The sequence below is a fragment of the Pongo pygmaeus genome, chromosome 12 (assembly GCF_028885625.2).
Source record: "Pongo pygmaeus isolate AG05252 chromosome 12, NHGRI_mPonPyg2-v2.0_pri, whole genome shotgun sequence".
In the NCBI taxonomy this organism is placed as follows: Eukaryota; Metazoa; Chordata; class Mammalia; order Primates; family Hominidae; genus Pongo; species Pongo pygmaeus.
In genome coordinates this window covers 88,153,409-88,177,346 of record NC_072385.2, presented here as the reverse complement: position 1 = coordinate 88,177,346, position 23,938 = coordinate 88,153,409, and the positions used below count along the sequence as shown (strand labels likewise).

At 35.8% G+C, this 23,938-nt stretch overlaps 1 protein-coding gene across 2 annotated transcripts in view; it reads right to left on the bottom strand.

Annotated features, from left to right (window-relative positions):
• Positions 1-23,938, bottom strand: part of SRBD1 (S1 RNA binding domain 1) — a 231,295-nt gene that overhangs the window by 168,929 nt on the left and 38,428 nt on the right. For both annotated transcript variants that reach the window (XM_063648752.1, XM_054475213.2), the window contains exons 10-12: positions 13,741-13,844; positions 4,749-4,856; positions 2,260-2,417 (exon numbers count right to left, since the gene is read on the bottom strand). In XM_063648752.1, the coding sequence (XP_063504822.1) occupies positions 2,260-2,417; positions 4,749-4,856; positions 13,741-13,844 (370 nt within the window). The remainder of the gene's footprint in view (positions 1-2,259; positions 2,418-4,748; positions 4,857-13,740; positions 13,845-23,938) is intronic.

Sequence of the window (23,938 nt, the reverse complement as noted above, 5' to 3'; positions counted from 1 at the left end):
GCAAAAAGCAGGTGGGAACAATGTACTGACAAGACAGCTATGCATCAGCATCTGCATGGAAGGAAGCAGAAAGAAACAATGGAATATATGATGGAACTGAGAACAGGAGAATCCCAAAAATGTCAAAGGCTACTTCCCTGGAAATCACAACAGGCAGTTTGAGAACAGGAGCTGAAACTGAGAGAGATTCAGCACAAAGGGGGCCCAGTACTTCTGAAAGGATTGGAAAACACTGATCCCTATGAACTCTTGAAACTAACTAGTAGAAGATACCTTTAAAGACAAAAATTCCACACTGAGGAGAAACAATTGGTAATCACATCCAAACTGAGCAAAGTAAAGACAGTAAGAGCAAAGGAAAAAGAAAGCCCAGATAAAATAAAGGAAAGCAACAGAGAAGCAGATTCCAGAAACTATAAACTATCTCTCAATCCACACAGTTTTTTTTTTAATGATTTGGAAAAAACAGAAGAGAAAGTTCTAGAGATATACAGTGAGAACAACTTGCCTGACCCAGCTTCTACTAAAAGTTCAGTCAAATTAAACTAAACAAAAGAAATGCATGATAGTCAAATTCTATATAGAATGATTTTTTTTTAAACAAAAAAATTTTTTAAAGACTAATATAATGTCCTTACAGAAAGATGTGCCTAATGTATGAGAACAAGCTTCTTAAAAAGAAACATTACAGAAAATAAGAGTAATGTTAAGTCTGGCTCATGCCGGTAATCTCAGCACTTTGGAAGGCCAAGGCAGGCACACAGCTTGAGCTCAGGATTTCAAGACCAGCCTGGGCAACATGACGAAACTCTGTCTCTACTAAAAATACAAAAAAAAAAAAAAAAAAAGCCAGGCATGGTGGTGCGTGCCTATGGTCCCAGCTACTCGGGAGGCTGAGGTGGGAGGATAGCTTGAGCACAGGAAGCAGAGGTTGCAGTGAGCTGAGATCGCACCACTGTGCTCCAGCCTGGGTAACAGAGCAAGACCCTGACTCAGTAAAAATTAAATAAATAAAAGAATAACATAAGTCAAAATTAGAAAATCTCAGGAATTAGATGAGATAAACTGGGAATGAATTAGAGATGAAAGAAAAAATTATTTCAGAAATGAAAATCTAAACTAAAAAAATAAAAATAGTAAATGCTAATAGAAAATAAAACAAGAAGTTAAAAGATCAAAAACATTAGAAATAAAGTTCATAGGGAGCTGTAACCCTATTTTTCAAAGTATCAAATAGAAATTCTAAAACTGAAAAACCAATCACTTGAACTCCGTAGATGGTTTTAGTAACAAATTAGACACATAGCAGGATAGAGGATTAATTAACTTAGATGATCAACAGAAAATAAGCAAAAAAGGAGAGAAGAAACTGAAAGGTATAATATGTATGTAATTGGAGTTCCAGAAAGAGATGCTAGAAGCTCCACAAACCCTAAGTGGAATTCATGCAAAAAAGAAAAGACAAGAAAACCCACACATACACACCCACTGAAGCACATCATAAGAAAACTGAAAAACACAAAGAGAAAATCTTAGCAGCCAGAGGAAAAGGACATATTACCTTCAAAGGAACAATAACAAATAACAACAGTTTGGCTGACTTCTCAACAAAAATTGTAGTAGCCAAAAAAAAAAAAAAGAATGACATCTTTAAAGTACTGAAAGTAACTGCCAATCTTGAATTCTACACCAAACAAAGAATATTCTTCAAAAATGAAGGCAAAACAGAGATGTTTTCAGACAAACTAAAACTAAGACAATGTGTCTCATTAAAAGTAACAGCATAGAATTCTTCAGGCAGAAAGAAAATGATCTCAAATGGAAGCACGGAAATGCAAAAGAAATGAAGAATATCAGTGTAAATGTAAGTAAATAGGAAAAAAATATTGGCTGAGCAAAACAATAAAAATGTCTTTTGGTATTTAAAATATAAGCAGAATTAAAGTGCAACATATATAAATGCATCACAATAATACAATCTGATAGGGAATTAATAGAGTTCAAGTCTGAGCCTAATTAATCCTCAATATCTCTACTGAGACACAGGAAGCATATAAATGATAGTTGTATATTGAGGAGTTTGATAACAAATGAGAGAAGAATGAAGTTTGATTATCTAGTTCCCAACACCCCGTATGTGAGAAAACCACTTTTTAAGCCTTAAAAATTAACATTATTTCCAAATCCTCATGAAATGTATGAAGTGAAACTTATAACCAACCAAACAACTTTTACATGGAAAATTGCAAGACAACTTACTAGTAGGAGAAATTATAGCTAATTTGCAACCATGTTTATAACCAGGATCCACTCCCATTAAGGTGCGCCCTGGAACAGGGCTTGTTAAAAGGAGCTGACGAAGGTTCCGTCCAAACATCATTACTGATTCCTTCTCTGCATCTGATGTTAGTTTGGCTCTTTAGAAATAGAAGAAAAGAAAAAGTTTTTCATTCACCCAAATTTTCTTTCCAGAAAAGGAGCAGAATTCATTTTGTACAATTATTTCTCAACGGATAATTTATTATAACAATATAACTTAAGAGAAAAATATACAAAAATTATATTGAGTCTATTTTCACTAATCACAGTAATATGATACCACAAGCAATTCTGAAGCAAGTCTTATAAGTTTATCATACCTACATTACCTCTCTATCTGCTCTCTACTGTATATAAAACCCATATTTATAAATATGTATATATGTGAGAAAGACAGAGAGTGTACAAACATTTGAATGTCACATGGGATGCAAACAAAAGTAGGCATAGTGGGCAGGGAGAAAATACCCCGGACAATGGAAACAGCATATGTAAAGGCTCATGGCTCATTATAAACAGCAAGTAATTTCGTATGCTAAAGTAAAAAGAAACAGCGAGACAGAAGTAGAGGCAAGAAAAAAACAGATCACAAAGGGTCATGCATGTTCTTCTCAAGAGCTTGGATTCTATCCTGGAGACAAACAAGATCAGCTGAAAGAAGTATACAAGCATGAAATTGTGAGATGAGAATTTTGAAAGGGCAATTTGTAATATGCACTGGAAAAGACAAGACAGAAGACCAAGATCATCTACGACGTTAGTTCAGTAATCCAGACAAAAAATGATGATGTCCTGAATTAAGACAGTCACCACGGAGATAAAGGGGAGGAAAAATTCAAGTTATAATAAAAGATGGCAAAATGGATAGCACTTTGTAACTGACAATGTAGAACTGATGACAGAGATAGATGTGAAAAATGACACATGGATGAATGATCACGACAGTCACGGGAATAAGATATGCAAAAGTAGGCTATGCATAGTATACAGTCAACCAAATTAAGTGACTGCAAAATAAAATAGTCTAAAAAACAAACCAAGTGGGAGTGTCCTCCTCTTTAATTGCTATTCAGGTAAGTATTCCTATCAGGAGGCGTATCTGTAGATAATATCTGCAAACTACCTTATAAACTGAAATAAGTTATATTATTTTAACCATGGGCATTTTAGAAAAAGAAAGAGAAAGTACTCTTGCTTATCTACTGCTAATGGAATTCAGAAAAGGTTTATACATTAAATGATCCCACATCAAACTGTTTACATTAAACCTTAATGAAATTATTCCACATGCAGTGAAGCTACTCAAATCAAAAATATATGCAAAAAATGTCAAAAGTGCCACTAGACATAAGCAACATGAGAAAACAATAAAAAGAAAAACATACAAAAAGAAATAGAAATTTTAAATAACATAATTTTTTCCTTCAGGAAGAACCAAATTCTTAATTTTTAAAGTGTATGCCCTAGCTCTCAAAAGCAAGCGATGTTAGACAGCTTGAAATGAAATACAATTCTAAAAGGAACAATATTTTTAGGCTACATCTAGGCTAAAATGGATATAATAAGAGATTAAATGACTTTGGTAAAAAGAAATTGGACAACAGGACTATGTGTCTTTTTTAATAGTACCTGCTCACTCCCTGCTCTGAACCCATCTTAATTCAATGGTCAAGTCCAGCAAAAGAGAAACAAGCCCTACATAGGCTGCTAAAAATTCTAGAGAGGTTGAAGAGATGGCTACAAAACTACAGTTTTCAAGTAGCCCTTGCTGAAACCTACAAATAAATGAGAATGAAGATAATCTATAATACTTTGGAAGGAATGTATTAGGGAATGTCTAGTTTCTAAAGATTGGGTGCAAAAACAAGGGCTACAGAGAAGCAAGAGAGAGGAGTTTTGCCTCCCTACATTTCTTTTCTTTCCATCTTCTGTCCTGAAAACAATTCTGCACCTCACCTCTTTTCAGTTTTCATCTATATTACTTAGTCCATTAGTCCGTTCACATTGCCATTTTAATAATCTCCTAATATTTATCATTGCTGATAATTTTTCATCCAAGTAACTCCCATTTGGAGTTAAAAACAGAGTAATTGATTCATCATGTACCCTACTGATTTCCTTATGCTGTCTTTGGCTCTCTTACCTCTAAAAACTGCCTCCAACTGCAAGACTAGTATTGCAGGATTTCAAGGGGTGCACATTAAGTAGTCAAGATTTGAAAAACATATCGTAATTAAGAACTATTTTTATGATCTATGCATGTGAATGCATCTACAGATTGAAATCAAGCCTTAACTTTAACACTTTGTGATGCTGACTAAATTGTTTCGATTGTTAATCAATCAACAAACATTTGCTACACACTGTAATGGTATTAGTACCATATAACAATAATCAGTACACAAAATTAAACGAGACAAGATATATACCTGAATTCTCTACAGAGAAGAGGATAAATAAGGCGTTTAAAGGAATCATTCAGTGAATTACGTAAGATCTTCATTAATTCTGGCCTTGCAAAGCTACGTGGTCTCCACCTGCAAAACAGAAAAGCCCACACTGAAACTGATGCAACAACAAATAAGGCCATAAAAAGGCTCCCAAAAGAAGGGAGGTGGAATACAGAAGGGGGGAAAACCTTTATTGAAGTCAAAGTAACATAATCTACGAGGAAAGGCTGTGGTATCTGAAAATTATTACTATGACATCTGGAGTTTTTATTTTAAAAATCCTAGTAACTATCTATGGTCAGATATAAAACAAGGAAAAAATTTCCTCTTCAGTAAAGGGTCTCCAAAGCATTATTAATAATGGCCAAAATCTTAAGATACAAGAAAGTCACCAAAATATTATTACACCACTGCTACAGACTGAATTGTGTCCCTCCCCAAATCCATACCTTGAAGATGGGGCCTTTGGGGAATAATCAGGTTTAGATGAAGTCATAAGGGTGGGGCTCTCATGATGGAATTAGTGCCCTGATAAGAAGAGATAACAGAGAGCTTGCTCTTTCTCTCTCTTTCTCAACCACGTGAGGACACAGGAAGAATGCAGCTGTCTACAAGCCAGGAGGGCAGCCCTCACCAGAAAATGAATCTGCTGGCATTTTGATCTTGGACTTCTCAGCCTCCAGAACGATGAGAAAATAAATTTCTCTTGTTGAAGCCGCATAGTCTGTGGTATTTTGTTATGTTAGTCCAAGTTAAGACAGCCACTGTATCCTTTTTTTCCCCCTTTCTTTATCTCTTTCTGAGAGTTAAAGTAGACTGAGCAAAGCAGAAACTCTGTTTCAACCCTTGCCTCTTGCCATTTCTGAGAACTTACCCTATTGCTCAGGCCACAATGCTCTACCAGGCAGCATCTGCATATGTAATGAGGAGTATAAATGCCACAGAACCAATTGTTAATGAACACTGGAGAAAGAATAGAAGAGAAAAGCACAAGCTAAAAGGACAAATGTAGCCTCACTGAAACTGTCCCTATAAACCTTATAAAATTAATCAGGAACGAAGGGAGGGCTAGAAATGAAAATAAACCAAGCTGGCAGCACATTCAGCATTAATCATGAGGTCAGCTCACTCTCTGACCTGCTTCCTCATAGTTGTTTGGTGCCTACTGTCCTAGAATCACGCAGACCCTGTTACTGGATTATAGCTCCCCTTAACTGCTCTATAGGTAACAACCTGAACATTATGAAATGTTAAGTTTTCCATTTGAATACTCTTTCAGGTCCTGTGTACCAACGAAACTACTGACATCAGCTAGTATGAAAAACCCCGACCAAGAAGCTGACTCACCAAAGAGTAGTTTCCATATCCTGATGATTTTATCCCCCTTACCCCAACCAATCAACAACCACAAATTTCCAGCTCCTTTCCCTCCATGATCCCCTTAAAAATCCTAGCCCAGGCTGGGCACAGTAACTCACATCTGTAATCCCAGAATATGGCCTTCCAGAGGCCAAAGTGGGAGGATCACTTGGAGTTCAAGACCAGTCTGAGCAACATAGCCAGACCCTGGCTCTACAAAAAATAAAAATTTAGCTGGATGTGGTGGTGTGTGTCTGTAGTCCCAGCTACTTAGAAGGCTGAAGCAGGAGGATCGCTTGAGCCTAGGAGGTTGAGGCTGTAGTAAGCCATGATTGCATCACTGCACTAAAGCTGAGCAAGAGACCCTTTCTTAAAAACGAAAACAAAACAAACAAAAAAAACCCTAGCCCAGAACTTTTTGGGGAAATGGATTTCAAGGCCTCCTCCTATCTCCTCACTCAGTGCCCTGCAATCATTAAACCCTTTTTTTTTTTTGAGATGGAGTCCTGCTCTGTCGCCCACGCTGGAGTGCAGTGGCGCGATCCCGGCTCACTGCAACCTCCACCTCCCGGGTTCACGCCATTCTCCTGCCTCAGCCTCCTGAGTAGCTGGGACTACAGGCGCCTGCCACCATACCTGGCTAATTTTTTGTTGTTGTATTTTTAGTAGAGATGGGGTTTCACCATATTAGCCAGGATGGTCTCGATCTCCTGACCTCGGGATCCGCCCATGTCAGCCTCCCAAAGTGCTGGGATTGCAGGCATGAGCTACCTCGCCAGGCCCATTAAACTCTTTTCTCTGCTACAAACCCTGCTGTCTTGGTGTATTAGTCTGTTACTGCACAGTGGGGATATAAACCTGCTGGTCCTATGATACTATCCATTCTGTGTTTTCATCCATCTACAGCATCTCTGCCCTTGCCCTCTTGAATGAAAACCATTAACAAAATATTAATTAATATTACCTTAAGGGTACTCTCATCCCCTTTACTTATCTTAGGCTAGGAAATGAACTACATTTCACTGAACAAACATTTAAGCACTTACAACGTTTTATTCCAAAGATTACATAATAGCAACTAACTGAATCTCTTCCATAGAAAGTGTCATATAGTTTTTAAATTTTAGTGGAAGTGCTTTTAGGCAGGATATACATCCTTCCTTCCACCTAAATCCCTGCTGCTCCCTACTGTAACATTTGCCTGAAGGAATTAGGGATACAGAGGAGTAGCATTTCTGTACTCCATTGAAAAAAGGCATGAATTCAACAAACACACCTTTTTTCAACAAATATCTAAACAAATGTATGGCACAATAAATGTAAAAATAGAAATAAATGTTAAAGATATGAAGAGCTGAAAAGCAGAAGTGACAGCAAACAGCAGTATAATATACTAGTTAAAAGTATGACCTGTTCTGCCCTATGCTCTATTACTTTTTTTTTTTTTTTTTTTGAGACAGTCTCATCTCATTCTGTCACCCAGGCTGGAGTGCAGAGGCACCATCTTGGCTCATTGCAACCTCCACCTCCCAGGTTCAAGCCATTCTCCTGCCTCAGCCTCCCGAGTAGCTGGGACTACAGCTAATTTTTGTATTTTTAGTAGAGACAGGGTTTCACCATTTTGTCCAGGCCAGTCTCGAGCTGCTGACCTCAAGTGATCTACCTGCTTTGGCCTCCCAAAGTGCTGGGATTATAGGCGTGACCCACCATGTCTGGCCATGCTCTACGTTCATGGTGGATTTACTTACGTATATCTGTGCTACTATTTCTTCATCAGTAAAATGGGAGTAATAATAGTCTACTTCATTGAATTGTTGTGAGTTAACATAAGCAAGGGACTTATAATGGTGCCTGATACATTCTATGTAAGTTTTTGCTGCTGCTGCTGTTATTATTATTAATTTGGGGAATCCAATGTCAAGAAAGACTTCCCAAAAGAAACATCTGAGATGGGTTTTTTTAATGAATTGTAGTTTACCAAGCAAGACAAAAGAATAAGGGCATTCTGGGAAGAAATCATAGCATATGTAAAAGCTCAGAGGCATGAAAAAGCACGGTAAACTGAAGTAACTATAAGGTTAGAGCTTCTCTAGGAAATAAAGTGGCAAGATCAACAGGAGGAAAGATGAAGGTAGAAAATGTGGCAGTGGCTGGATCATAAAGGGTCTTATACACAAAGCTATGGAACTTGACCAGGTAGGAGAGAGAACATAGTCCTGAATCATAGAACAATATGCTAGACAGATAGTCCTTAGAGGTAGGAAGACCCTAATGGAGTGATTTTTTGTTTTAATGTATGTATCTGATTTGTCTCCTAAGGTGATTCCCTTTAAGCCACTGCTTGCAGGAAAAAGCTAGAAATCTTAAATATCACCTACCCATACCCTCTCAAATCCCCAGTAGTCTTCTTCAAGTCTCAAGATCCTCCCTTGGCTTGGACTGCTCTCTTCCCCTTCCTGGAACAGAGAGCTATGGGTCTATTTAATACTTGAGGATGCCTCAATTATACCCATTCAGTTGAACTTTAGACCACCAGATCCAGCCCTGAAAGAGAACAGCTATATTCATTTCCTACATTATAGAAACTCCTTTTTGCTCCTTACACCAAAACAATTCCTGCTCTTCATCAGCTTCCTGGGATTTATTGAAGGAACTTAGCATACTAAGGGACCTGAAATAGTATAGTAAATTCACAAACCCTGTTACTTAAATCTTTAAACTTAAAGAAAATATGACGGGTTTGCCCTACAGGAAGTCGTCTCAAAACTTGATTCTTCCTCTAATTCAACAGTTAAATACATCTGAATAAAACTAAGGAGGACTCACTTAAACCAAATATACATTGCAAAACACACGCTATGTATGTTGCATACAATGAAGCACAAAACTGAGGTGAGGGACCACAAACTCCTCCAAAGAAATATTCTCCACTTTGGCAAAGAAATATGCTCTCCCAACTTCATATATGTAAGATAGAGACAGGCTCTCTCCACTGGGCTTTCTTTTTTCCACATTTAAAAGAGAGACAGTTTCCCTTAAATCTACTACATGAAAAACAGCAGCACAATTTTAGGGAGAATAAAAATTAACTTAACAAGTCAAAGACAAAAATCTGCAAACTCAAAAGACAAGTTCTGAAGCCAGGTGTGGTGGTGCATGCCTGCAGTCCCAGCTAATCTGAAGGCTGAGGCAGACAGATTGCTTAAACCCAGGAGTTTGAGACCAGCCTGAGCAACATAGTGAGATAAGGTCTCTAAAAAGAAGTTTTCTTAACTTTTTTAAAAAAATTTCCTTAGATATGTTTTTATTCAAAGAGCAAATGCAGGAACTTAAATTACTGAGGTTCTCACAAACACAGCAAGTATTTCAGCACCTAAAAAGCTTAGAAATCCTCTTCATACTTATCTTGTACTAGTAACATACAATTCCAAATGAGGAATTGTTCAGTTGCTGAATTTGGACCTAAATATTAGTTTTAATACTAATACATTAGCATTAAATTCTTCCTTGTTATGCTAATTAACTTATGTAATGACAAGATTGCCATTTAAATCATTATTTGCCCTATTACATAGTTCTTAATATATTTATAGTGTGATAGTAACTATATCATCTACCTTATTGTTCAAGCCATACAATTTTTTTTTTTTTTTTTTTTTTGAGATGGAGTTTCACTTTTGTCGCCCAGGCTGGAGTGCAATGGCGCAATCTCGGCTCACTGCAACCTCCACCTCCCTGGTTCAAGCAATTCTCTTGCCTCAGCCTCCCAAATAGCTGGGGTTACACGCATGTACCACCATGCCTGGTTAATTTTTGTATTTTGTGTAAAGACAGGGTTTCACACCATGTTGGTCAGGTTGGTCTCGAAGTCTTGAACTCCTGATCTCAGGTGATCCTCTCACCTCGGTCTCCCAAAGTGCTGGGATTACAGGCGTGAGCCACCATGCCCAGCTGCCACACAAATTTTATGCTTCACTTCACCTGTCCCTAACCAATCCACCCACCATTTAATCAGATACCTTGTCCTGCCCCTGTCTACCTCCTAAATATTGCCCAAATCTATCTACTTATTCCCTATTGCTACCACCCTAGTCTAAGCTACCATAATCTCTTGTCCCATATCTACTCTTGATTCCTTCCAAATAATTATCTACACTGTGGCCTGAGTGATCGTAAAATGCAATCTGATCATCACATTCCTGTATTTAAAATCTTTATTGGCTTCCCACCATCCTTAAAAGAAAAAAATCTTTAGCATACCTGAAAGCTATGTATGATCTAACCTGTGTCAACATCTCAATCTTCATTCCATGTCACTTCTCTTCTCCTTCTATCTCTCCAACCTACCTAGCTGTCAAGTCCACACTACTCAGGGCTCTGTTACAAGCACTTTTCTTCTTCTTCTTACTGCACTTTTCCTTCATAATCTCAACATACTCTTAATGATTTTCTCAGTGTTGTTCTCATTAAACTACATTGTCATCATGGACAAGCAGTATATCTGTCTAATTTACAGGTGAATCTCCAAAATCTAGCACATAACCTGAATGGATGAGTATGTACAGAAGAGGGTGGAAGAAATAGGGAAAAAGAGAGTAAAAAAAGCAACAAGAAGATTCATCAAGTAAGCATTTCTAGTCATTCACATGTGTTTAAAGGAAAAAAAAAAAGTTCTTTTGAGAATAATTCTTTAGGTCCTAGAAAAGTGTTTCAGCTCTTGGAATTATCTAAATGAAGAAAAAGTTTCAGGCCGGGCATGGTGGCTCATGCCTGTACTCCCAGTACTCTGAGAGGCAGAAGTTGGTGGATCACTTGAGCTCAGGAGTTTGAGACCAGCCTGGGAAATACGGCAAAACCCCTGTCTCTACAAAAAAGAAAAATTTAGCTGGGTGTGGTGGTGCGCACCTGTAGTACCAGCTACTCAGGAGGCTCAGTTGAGAGGACAGCTTGAAACTGGGAAGTCGAGGCTGCAGTGAGCCAAGATCATGCCACTGCACTCCAGCATGAGGGACAGAGTGACACCTTGTCTCAAAAAAGAAAAAAAAAAGAAAAAGAAAAACTTCCAAACCTGATTGAAAATTATATTACTATGCCATAATGATGTAACATGTTACATTGTAGGCTAAATAATATTAGAAATTTTTCAATTGGAGAACTAAATAAAATATAAATAAGCCATGGAAAAATAAATCACTGTAAAAAAATTCCTTGACATTTACTTAGTCTAAAGATAACAAATAGGTTAAAAGCATATTTTTTCTTTAACTATTGAGGACTGACTCTGATACTGAGTATTATGAATATTTACAGAAAAATAAGCCAGAAATTGTCTTCAACTTACTGTGATTTACTAAAACATTTCTAAAAAGAATTAGCACAATAATCCCACTACTTTGTAATAACAGATACCATCAAAGGCCTGTTCTTCACCAGACGTTGTGCTACAGTTACGTAGATTATCATTTAATTCTCTCAAATCTACAAGTAAAGTATTACCATTTTAAGGATAGACAAAACTGAGAAAGAAATTAAGTAACATGCCCATAGGTACAGAGGTAGAAAGTAATATAACTGGAATTCAAACTCAAATATATCTACTTCTTAGGAGTTTCCTCTATGAAACTATCTTAGAGTTTTGTCATATCTTAAAATTATCTAATTTCCTAATTTTTTAAATCCAGCATTTCTTTTAGGCATACATTTCCTCTTTCATTTCATTGGAATTTATTTGCTTATTTATAAAGGAAATAAGCATTCATAAAAAATGACAATTAGCCAGGCATGGTGGGTCATGCCTGTCACGCCAGCATTTTGGGAGGCTCAGATAGAAGGACCGCTTGAGCCTAGGAGTTCAAGACCAGCCTGGGCAACATGGCAAGACCTCATCTCTTAAAAAAAAAAAAAGTTTAGCCAGTGGTGCACACCTATGGTCCCAGCTACACAGGAGACTAAAGTGGAGAATCACTGGAGTCTGGGAGACTGAGGCTGTAGTGAGCTATGATAGCACCTGTGTGCTGCAGCCTAGGCAACAGAGTGAGACCCTGTCTCTCAAAAAAAGAAAAATAAAAAGAAAAAAGAAAAGACAACTATATAGAAAAATATATACAGTAATATAAAGACATGTATTTGCCACTAGTGAAATCATACTATAAATAAATGCTAATTGTAAATTGTCTTTTTAACTTAGTAAGACATGTTCATACTTCAACTTCAGCTCTATTTCCACTTTTTCAAAACGGCTGCACAGAATTCCACCATATGGATATAACATAATTGGCTTAAGCAATTTACCTATTGATTAACATTTAGACTGTTGTTTTACTTAATGGTTGCATAGTTAGTAGTATTTGGTTGTTAAGCAAGTTGATCCTTCATAGCTTTTAATGAATTAACAAAACAGTTATGTTGAATGAGATAACTGATTTCCAAAATCCACGATACTTATTTTCAAAAAACAAGTCATCTAACTTTTTAAGTATCATTTCTAGCAATCTCTTTATCCTAAAGTTACACAGAGCTAGCTGGTGATGAACTTTATCAAAATTTACATCTCCTAGCTGCTAGGAAGCCACTTTACTTACCTCTTTGTATCAGTTTTCTCACTGGCTAAATGGTGGCTACAAAATCTGCTCTACCAACTAAATAGATTTTTGTGAGGATCAATTACACTCTGAAAAATTAAAACTAAAAGTAAAAAGTATTATACAAACATGTTGCTATTTTAAAAGACTCCCTTAACAAATAAAATGGGTAATAAAAAATTACATAAGCTTAGACATTTCCTTAAAATATCTAATAAATTTAATGTTTCTTTCAATCATCCTTAACACGCAACATTTATCCCCACATACAGAATGCTTATTTACATTGTAATATCCAATAAGTTAATTTTTGTTTCCATCATCCTTAAAGAGCTAAACACTTCAGATACGATACATAGAGTATATTTTTGTTAGTTTATTTTTGCAAGGGAAAAGATAATCTTACAAAAGTTTCAAATAGTACAGAAAAGTAACGAAGTAAAAAAGTTCTTCTCCACAGAGATAATCACTATCAAAAATTCCTCACACACCCTCCTGGATATTCTCTATTTAAACATGCAGACACACATACTTATTTTATTATTATTTTTTAATGCAAAAGGGACACTATATACCTTGTCTGTCATTGGTGGGTTTTTTGTTTGTTTGTTTGTTTGTTTTCTTGAGATGGAGTCTTGCTCTGTCACCCAGGCTGGAGTGCAGTGGAGCGATCTCGGCTCACTGCAACCTCAGCCTCCTGGGTTCAAGCAATTCTCTGCCTCAGCCTCCTAAGTAGCTGGGATTACAGGCGTGCACCACCACGCCCAGCTAGTTTTTTGTTTTTGTATTTTTAGTAGAGACAGGGTTTCACCATCTTGGCCAGGCTGATATTGAACTCCTGACCTCGTGATCCACTCCCCTCAGCCTCCAAAAGTGCTGGGATTACAGGCGTGAGCCACCGCGCCCGGCCTGTCACTGGCTTTTTAAAAATGTTCACGTAATAGACATCTTTACATATCAGTACATATAGATATCAGTATCATATTTTAGAAAAGAAAGAAAGAAAATTCTGTAAATATCTGTAAACAGACCTGTTTTGGATGCACCACCTACAGAATTCATCCTTCACTCCATCAGAAATATTGACCTTAACCGTCAGTACCTTCAAATTTTCTCCACGGTTAATTGCCAGAATCTGAGTGCAAACATAAGGCAAAGACTAATAATCCACAAAATATATGAAACAAATCAGGCAACTATGTAGCTGACAGCTATATGAATTTTTTACTCGTTTCTTTACCAAGAATACATTTTAAGATGATGATTTACTTACACTTTTTTCAAGTAACATACCCCCCACATAAGGAAAACCCTAACATGCTCTTAGAAAATAAAATGCAGATACAAAGCCTATCTATCACATTTACAAGAAGAGACTTTGATGATCTAAAAATCTCATTTCAGATTCTACTAATTGAAAATTTTTGATCATCTGGAGTTGGAAGGGTATATTTTTTATAATTTGAAAAGATAACCGGTGTTAAGATAAATACAAACATGTAAAATCCTAGGTGCAATATTTAGTAGCTACAAATTAGTAGTTACCATCCATTGAGCACTACTAATTGTAGAGCCTATCTAAGCACCTTAAATATATTATCTCGAGTAATCCTTAGAGTCACCAGTAATGTGTGTATTATCTTCACTTTATATAATAATTTTTCTGAAACTAACTTGTTCCAAATCACAAAGCTAGCAAGTAGCAAAAAAAGAATTTAAACTCAGATCAATCTGTCCATGCTCTTAATTAAAATATTAAAAGAACGACTGTCTTAAAACACATTAAAAACACTCCTTAAAGTACAAACAAAACCAAAACAAGCAGAAGAAAATAATAAATAATAGCGTAAAAATAAAATAGAGAATAGAAAAGCAATAAATATCAACAAAACCGTCTTTGAAGATATCAACAAAATTAACAGACCTTTCGCTAGACTAATCAAGGAAAACAACAGGAAACACTCAAATACCAAAATTGGGAACAAAAGAGAGGCCACTACTAAGGACCTTATAGAAATAAAAAAGATTATAAGAGATACCATGAGCAACTGTATGACAAATTAGACAACTAAGATAAAATGGACAAATTCATAAAAGATACAAACTACCAAAAACAAACCAAAAAGAAACAGCAAATCTGAACAGACCTATAAAAAGTATGGACACTGAATTAGTAATGTGAAAATTTCCCACAAATAAATGTCCAGGCCCAGATGGCACCACCATTGAATTCTACCAAACATTTTAAAAAGAATCAATATCCATTCTTCACAAACTTTCCAAAAGATATTAGAGAAGGAAAAACTTCACAAATACTTCTATGGGGCCAGTATTACTCTGATACAAAAACCAGACAAGACTTCACAAGAAAACTACAAATCAATATCTCTTATGAATATAGATGTAAAAATCCTCAATAAAGTACTAGCAAATCACATCCAGAAGTACATAAGAAGGATTATACACCAAGATCAACTAGAATCTATTCCAGGAATGCCCGGCTGATTTAACATCTAAAAAATCAATTAACCTAACACATTATATCAATAGAATAAATAACAAAAATCCTATGATCATCTCAATAGATGCGGAAAAACATCTGACAAAATCAGGTAGCCCTTCATGATAAAAAACACTCAAAAAACTTGGAAATATAAGGAAAGTTCTTTAATATGAGAAAGGGCATGTGAACAGAAATCTCACAGCTAACATCATATTTACTGGTCAAAGACCAGGAACAAGACAAGTGTGTCCACTCTCACAACATTGTACTGAAGGTTCTAGCCAGGGAAAAGAAGGGAGGCCATCTATATTGGAAAGGAAGATGTAAAACTTTCTCTATTTGCAGCTAACATGATCTTACATATAGAAAATTCTAAGCAATCCACTACAAAACTATTAGAACTAATAAAGAGTTCAGCAAAGTTGCAGAACACAAGCTCAACATATAAAATTAATTTCTACATACTAGCAATAAACATTCTGAAAATAATTTTTTTAAAATTCCATTTATGATACCACCAAAAGGAATAAAATATTTAGGAATAAATTTAACAAAAAAAGTTCAAAAGTTACACGGTTGACCTTTGAACAATACAGGTTTGAACTGCATGTGTTGACTTACATGCGGATTTTTTTCAACCAAACAGGGATTGAAAATACAGTAATTGCAGGATCTGAAACTCACGTATAAGGAGAGCTGATTTTTCATATACATGGGTTCTGCAGGGCCAACTCTGGGACTTGCATATACATAGATTTGGGTATATGCAGGGATCCTGGAATCAATCTCCTGTATATACCAAGGAACAACTGTACTATGAAAACTACAAAACATTGTTGAAAGAAATTAAAGAAGATCTAAATAAATAGACATCCCATGTTCATGGATCAGAAAGCCTAATATTGCTAAGATGGCAACACTCTCCAAGTTGATTTACAAATTCAGTGAAATCCCTATCAAATCCCAATTGGCATCTTTTGCGGAAATTGGTGAACTAATTTTAAAACACATATAGTAATTCAAAGTACTGAGAATAGCCAAGTCAATTTTTAAAAATAAAAATAAACTTGGAAGATTCCCACTTCCCAATTTCAAAACTTACTACAAAGCCACAGTAATCAAGACAGTGGGGACTGGCATAAGGATAGACATACAATGGAATAGAATTGGAGTCCAGAAATAAACTTACACATATAGTGTCAACTGATTTTCAACAAGGGTACCAAGATAATTCAATGAAGAAAACCCAATCTTTTCAATAAATCTTGAATAACTAGAACTAACCACATGCAAAAGAACAAAAGTGGACGGACCCCTACTTCATGCTATACATAAAAATTAACTCAAAATTGATCTTAGACCTTAATACAAGAACTAAAACTATAAAATTTCCATTAAAAAAGGAGAAAATTTTTATGACCTCAAGTCATAAAGCCTTCTTAGATATAACACCAAAAGTGTAATCATAACAAAAAACTAGATTGAACTTCAACAAATTTTAGTTTTTGTGCCTCGAAAAATGGTATCAAGAAAGTGAAAAGAAAATGCACAGTATGGGATAAAAATTTTTGCAAATCATATGTCACATAAGGGTATCTAGAATATATTTAAAACTCTTAAAGCTCAACAATAAGAAGACAAAACCCAATTTATTTATTTATTTATTTTCTTAAGAGATGGGGTTTCACCATGTTGGCCAGGCTGGTCTCGAACTCCTGACCTCAGACGATCCGCCTGCCTCAACCTCCCAAAGTGCTAGGATTACAGGTGTGAGCCATCGCGCCTGGCCACAACCCAATTTAAAATGTACAAAAGATCTGAAGAGGTATTTGTTCAAAAATTATATACAAATGACTGTTAAGTACATGAATAGACACCCAACATCATTAGAGAAATGCAAATCAAAACACAAAAAGATGGACAATAAATGTTGGGGGGGATGTACAGAAATCGGAACCTTCACAAACTGCTGGTGAGAATGTAAAAATGGCATAGCCACTCTGGAAAATATGGCAGTTCCTCAAAAGGTTAAATGTAAAGCTACCATATAACCCAGCAATTATACTCCTAGGTATATATCCAAGAGAAATAAAAACATATGTCCACACAAAAACTTACACACGAATGTTCATAGCATTATTCATAATATCCAAAAAGTAGAAAAAACCAAAGTATTCACTGACTGACGAATGGATAAATAAAATGTGGAGAATCCATGTAATGTAATATTACATAGCAATAAAAAGGAAAGGCATACTAATACGTACCATAACAGACAAACTCTGAAACCACTATGCTAAGTGAAAGAAACCAGCGGCAAAAGTCTGCATATTGTATGATTTCTTTATATGAAATGACCAGAACAGACAAATCTATAGAGATAGAAAAGTGGTTGCCTAGAGCTTGATGCAAGGAAATATTTGGGAGAAAAATGTCCTAAAATTGCTTGTGGTAATGGTTACACAACTGAGTGAATTTACAAAAAACTATTGAACTTATAAAGTTCTAATGGTTGCATTAAATGCAATACGAATTTTGCTTCGATAAACCTATTAGAAACTTAAAACACGCTTTTCTTAAAGCACTCTTTAATACCAATTATTAAGATGATAAATCGTAACACAAATTAACCAAATAATTTAATCAAGTTAGCAGCCTCCCTTAAATATTTGCTAGTCTGTAACTATATATTTATGTATATTATATATTAAAAATTAAAGAAACAACATCACTTCAATATATATTCAGATTTTTCACTAATTCTTAATGGCTTTCTTCCAATTACTCTTAATGAATGGGGTTTTAATAAACTAAGTTCTCCCTTTACAGGACACAAACTGATATTTTAACAATTTTAGCACATTTCCATGAGGATCTCTAACAAAAACTTAGACTTCCTATCTGTGGTGAAACAAGCTTAGAAATATTCAACTTAATATTACCACAAAATAATTCTACTATGAAAATTTCTCAATTTGTGCTTCATGTTGAAAAGAATGTCAAGATAAAAAGCATATTTTTTTGTAACTTTAATTTAAATTTTAAAAATATTGAGTAAAATTTTAAATATCAAACAAATTGTCAGAGTTTTAAAAAAATTATATAGGGGACTTTTTTCTTATATACTTGAGAAATTTCTAAAGTAAACATCAGCAGAAATAAAACAATCACTTAGAAATAAATGCTTCGGCTGAGTATGGTGGCTCATGCTCATAATCCCAGCACTTTGAGAGGCCGAGGCAGGAGGACTGGTTGAGCTCAGGAGTTCAAGACGAGCCTGGGCAACACGGCGAAACCCCAACTCTACAAAAAATACAAAAATCAGCCAGGTGTGCTTGTGCACGCCCATAGTCCCAGCTCCTCAGGAGGCTGAAGTGGGAGAATGCCTTCAGCCCGCAAGGCGAAAGTTGCAGTGAGGTGGGATTCTGCCACTGCACTCCAGCCTGGGTGAAAGAGCAAGATACTGTCTAAGGAAAAAAAAAAAAAAGTAAGCTTACATAAAACAATATATTCAATAATACTGCATAGAACTATCTATACAGAAATAAATTGTGAATACAAAATAAACTTCAGTTTGAGCTCAGCAGAGACTTCCGTATTTGCTACAGGTTGTGCCAGCTTAGTAAACAGAAGTTCTTCATACAAGAAATTATCTCTAATAAATTAAGTAGAGTACAACAATATAGAGGAGAGTTATTTAATTCCGATTTACATAAGTATACCATAATATGACAATACATTATTGGAGGTTTTTTGCTCTTTTTCACCATACCTAGTAATGTAATACGTCAAACTTACAAAAAATCCTGACACACAGGAAGACCCATGGGTGGAGAAGGGAGTAAGGTAACAGAAATAATAAAGCTTGGGACAGAAACTGAAATTGAAAGTGAGTAGTGGGTTAAAGCAGCATTATTGCAAATGGTGACATTGAACAGGAAATAGGTAGTTAAGACACAGGAAATTGCGTGTCTGTAAAAAGACACACCAATAAAGATAAGGAACAGAAAGTCCCATGAGAGAATGTGAAGACTGAGTTACAAATTCATGTGGTAGAAAAGATCACACTAAGGACCAATTTGAAAAAGAAAGAAAAAAAAGATGCAGCTGGAAGAATTTACTAAGCAGCTATTAACGGCTATTCCCACAGTACTTGGAGAGAATTCCACAGTAATTTTCCTTCACCACACTGTCTTTCATCATTTGCATTCATTTCTGTATTCTGTGATACTGTGCTGGGGTTATCTACACAAAGGCTGAAAAGTAAGGTTCAGAGTTAGGACATGAGGTCTCAGCACTACAAGGAATTGGGAAGCTGTTTTTGTAACCTAGCATATCATCACTCCGGCCTGTAAATGATAAACTAAAAAGTTCGTAAAACGGCAGTGCTGTTTTTCAAAACTGACATTTCCAAAATGGTCTGCTTTCCCAGGCCTGAATACTGTCACACCCAGAAGCCTGTGTCAATCATAATCTTAAATTCAGTCACTAACTCAGAATGCCACATGTGCTAAACACACTAGTTAAAATGCAGAGCCCAATAAAATATTTTCAAGCAGAAATTAGAAGGCTAGGTTTTAACAGAATAAAAGCATTCATGTTTTTCCAAAGTTGCAATGAAATTAAATCAACATAAAAGGTGGACAAAATAGAAAAACTACTTCTGCAAAAGGAATGTTAGTATACTTAGTCACTGGTACTGTTAAAAATTATTTTTCATTATGTTATACCTGTGTCAGTAGACTATAATAACTAGGTATGTAAAATTTCACCGTACTTTCTCTCAAATTATTGAAAGTATGTACTTCACCTGATGTGGTAAATACAGTGTACACAAAAGTAAAACTGACAACTTTAGATATGATAGTGAAACATTTCAAATCTTTAAAAGGGCAAGGGCCATGTCACCTCTACACCACACCCTAAACAGCACCCAACATAAAATAACCTTTCAGGAAATACTTGTGGGATAATTCAACACTCTTCATGCCTTGTTACAACAAAACAAAAATTTTTCACATCTGTGTCATCTTAAATGAAAAACAATTACTTTTTTATTTTTTTAAGAGGCAGGGTCCCACTGTCACCCAGGCTGGAATGCAGTGGCTATTCACAGGAGCAATCCCACTACTGATCAGCACAGGAGTTTTGACCTGCTCCTTTTCTGACCTGGGGGGCCAGTTCACCGCTCCTTAGGCAACCTGGTGGTCTCCCGTTCCTGTGGGGTCACCATATTGATACTGAAATTAACGTGAACACCCAGTCGGCATAGTGCACTTCAGCCCAGAAATCCTAGACTCAAGCAATCCTCCTGCCTCAGGGTCCTGAGTAGCTGGGACTACAGGCATATGCCACCATGCAAAACAATTACATTCTTAATGATGAAAATTAATTATTACATGAAAGGTTAGGAAGACTAGTTTTTTTCTATTATTCTCTCTTTATAGCAGTAAAATGCAGATAGGAAGAAAAATAAATTTTAAAATTATTTATTGAGAAATTCCAGGTTTGAAAAACACTGGCAGATTCCTAATTTCAAATCTCCCCCTCCCTTTCTCAAAAAACTATAAAACCAATAAAGAAAATAAATAAAACACAACATAGGACCCACCTCTTTGCATTTCTAGGAGACAGAGAATTATACTGGCATCAGATTTCTCAAATATAACATACAAAGGAAGCCAACAGCAGAGCAACATATTCAAGAAACTTAAGGAAAGAAAATGCAAACAAAAGTGATTATACCATGGCAAGCTATCCTTCAAGTGTTAAGGCCATAGAAAACAATTTTGAATGTGTAAGAACTCAGAGAATATTGTACACATATAACCTTCTTCAGATATTCACTAGAACGGAAGTTAGCAAACTATGGTCCATGGGTCAAATCCAGCCTGCCATCTGTTTTTGTGAATAAAATTTTATTGAAACACAACCATGCTCATTCATTATGCATTGTCTATGACTGCTTTTGTGTTACACAGCAGTTGCATAGTTGCAACAAAAGCCACCTGGCTCACAAAACCTTAAATATTTGTTCACTGGACCTTTACAGAAAAAGTTTACCAACTGTATATTAGACTACAGAATAAGTTTCATTCACTCTAAAGACTTTGGAAAGCTCTGGCAAAAGGACCAAGAGCAAGCATTTAATATAATTGTAGGGCTGAGATTAAAACAAGAGTGGGGTCAATTTGCTTTAAGAAAGCACAGGTTGCAAGGCAATTCTAATACCAAAGCAGACTTCAGGATAAAAAGCATTAAACAAGGTAATAAAGAAAACTTTATATAATGTTAAAAGCCACACTCCAGCTCTGGAATATAACGAGGAGCGTACGATACTGTACTTTAAAGATGTTGTTAGGAGTGACATCACTGAAAATTGTGGAGTAGGGAACTCTAAATTCCATCCCTCCACAAAGGTAACTGGTAAGGTAGCAAAAACTGTCAGAATTAACTTTTTCACAACTATGGAATCTAATAAAAATTTTATAACAATGAAAGAAACACAGAAAGAAGTTGCAGAATTTCTATAAGAGAGAACTTTTAACGTACCCCAGTCTCCAGCTCAGCAGTGGCCTCTGAAGATGACAGCCCACATTCCTAGGGCAGGTTGCTCTTATCAGAAGGAGCAATATGGACCTTATTCTCAAATAACTATGGTTGTGTGTTTTGATGTCTGGTGGGTCCCTGAGGAACTGACTCAAGGGCTTGTCTTCATTTCACATGCCTTGGAGCTTACTCAGGACAGAAGAAGCCTCCCAGGTGGCCTTTGTCAAAAGTACTTAAAGGCAAATATATTAGCCCCAGCCATGAGGGGTAAAGGATAACACGGGAGGGGTAAGGGATAACTAACACAGAGACCAAAAAACCTGTGAAAAAATAAGCTTGGAAATGAGATATTTGAGGGAAAAGGGGCTTTTTAAAATTCCTGGGCATGCTGAGGGCTAGGTGCATGCTCTGAAAAGATCTGAGGGAACCTTAAGCTTTCACCTCTAAATGAACTTTGGGCTCCACACAAACAGGAAGAAAAGGCTACGGCAGAGCTGTTAATGGCCTCACTAAGTGTTGAAGGAGTGCCCCAACAAAGCACCAATCTGCAAAGTCTGGGAGAGTTTGGGTTTTTTTCTTTTAGGGGATTTTTTCTTTTAGGGTTTATTTTGTTTTTGTTTTTTGGCTCCAGGCATTTAGGGGAATCTCTGTTAAATAACTAGATGTTTACTAAGCTAACAAGGGAGACCTCAGTGGCCACACATAACAAAGAACAAAATTTACAAAAATAGTTTAGAGAAGTCACTAGAACAAACCACCCCCAAAACAAGCAGCAACAACAAACACTAGGGAGGGGAGAGAATCTGATTTCCACAGTTACCAAGTTATAATATACAACATATCCAGACTTTATCAAAAAAAAAAAAAAACAAAACAAAAAAACTGTCCATGAGGAAGCTTAGACATTGACCTTACAAAACAAAGATTTTAAATTAACTCTATTCAGTATGCTGAATTCAAGAAAATCATGAACAGAGACCTAAAGAAAGCCAGGAGAATGATCTTTCAACCATATAGAAAAGTAAGAGTTAGAAATCATAAAAAAGAACCAAATAGGAATTACGGAGCTGAAAAGTACAATGACTGAAATAAAAATGTGCTGGGGTTCAACAGCAAATCTGAACAAAAAGAATAAATCAACAAGCCTGAAGATAGGTCAAATGGGAATATACAGTCAGAGAAAAAAGAAAAAAATAAAGAAAAGAAAGCAACAGAGGCTGAGACCTGTGAGACACTATCAATCATACCCTCTACATATAATGGGAGACCCACGAGAGGAGAGAAAGGCGCAGAAAGGATATTTTTTAAAATTATTATGAAGAATTTCTTAAGTTTGATGAAAAACATTAATCTACACATCTAAGAATCACAATAAACTCCAAGTAGGATAAACTCAGAAAGACCCACGACAAGACACATTATAATCAAACTGTCAAAAGATAAAGACAGAGAATCCTGAATGCAGCAAGAGAGAAGAGACTTGTCATGAATAAGGCATCGTAAGATTAACAGCTGATTCCTCATAAAAAACCATGCAGGCCACACCATAAGAGTAGATAGTATATTTAGTATTAAAAGGGAAAAATTAAAAACCATCAACCAAGAATTCTATATTTTAAAAAACTCTCTGTAAAAAAATGAAGGAAATGTTTAACGGGCATAGAGTTTCAGTTTTGCATGATAAAAAATTTCTGGAGATTGGTGGCACAACAATATGACTATGCTTCCCATTACTGAACTGTATGCTTAAAAATGGTTATGATGGTACATTTTATGTTATGTGCATTTTACCACAATTAAACATAAATTTTTTAAAAAAGGAGAAATTAAGATTTTCCAGAAAAACAAAAACTAGGAAGTTTGTCACTAGTAGACCTGCCTTACATGAAATATTACAGGAAGTACTTCAGACTGGAATGAAAGGGCACTAGATAGTAACTTGAAGCCATACAAAGAAATAAAGAACACTGATAAACGTCATTACATATGTAAATATAAATGCCAGTATTACTGTATTTTTGATTTTTATCTCCTTTTTTCCCTATATAATTTAAAAGCCACATTCCACAATGTAGATATAGCCTATGACTACACTTAGGAAAAAAAATTAGTAAACTTAAAAATGAAATTAAAACACTGAGGTACAATGACTATGATTTATATAACTAAATGAGACC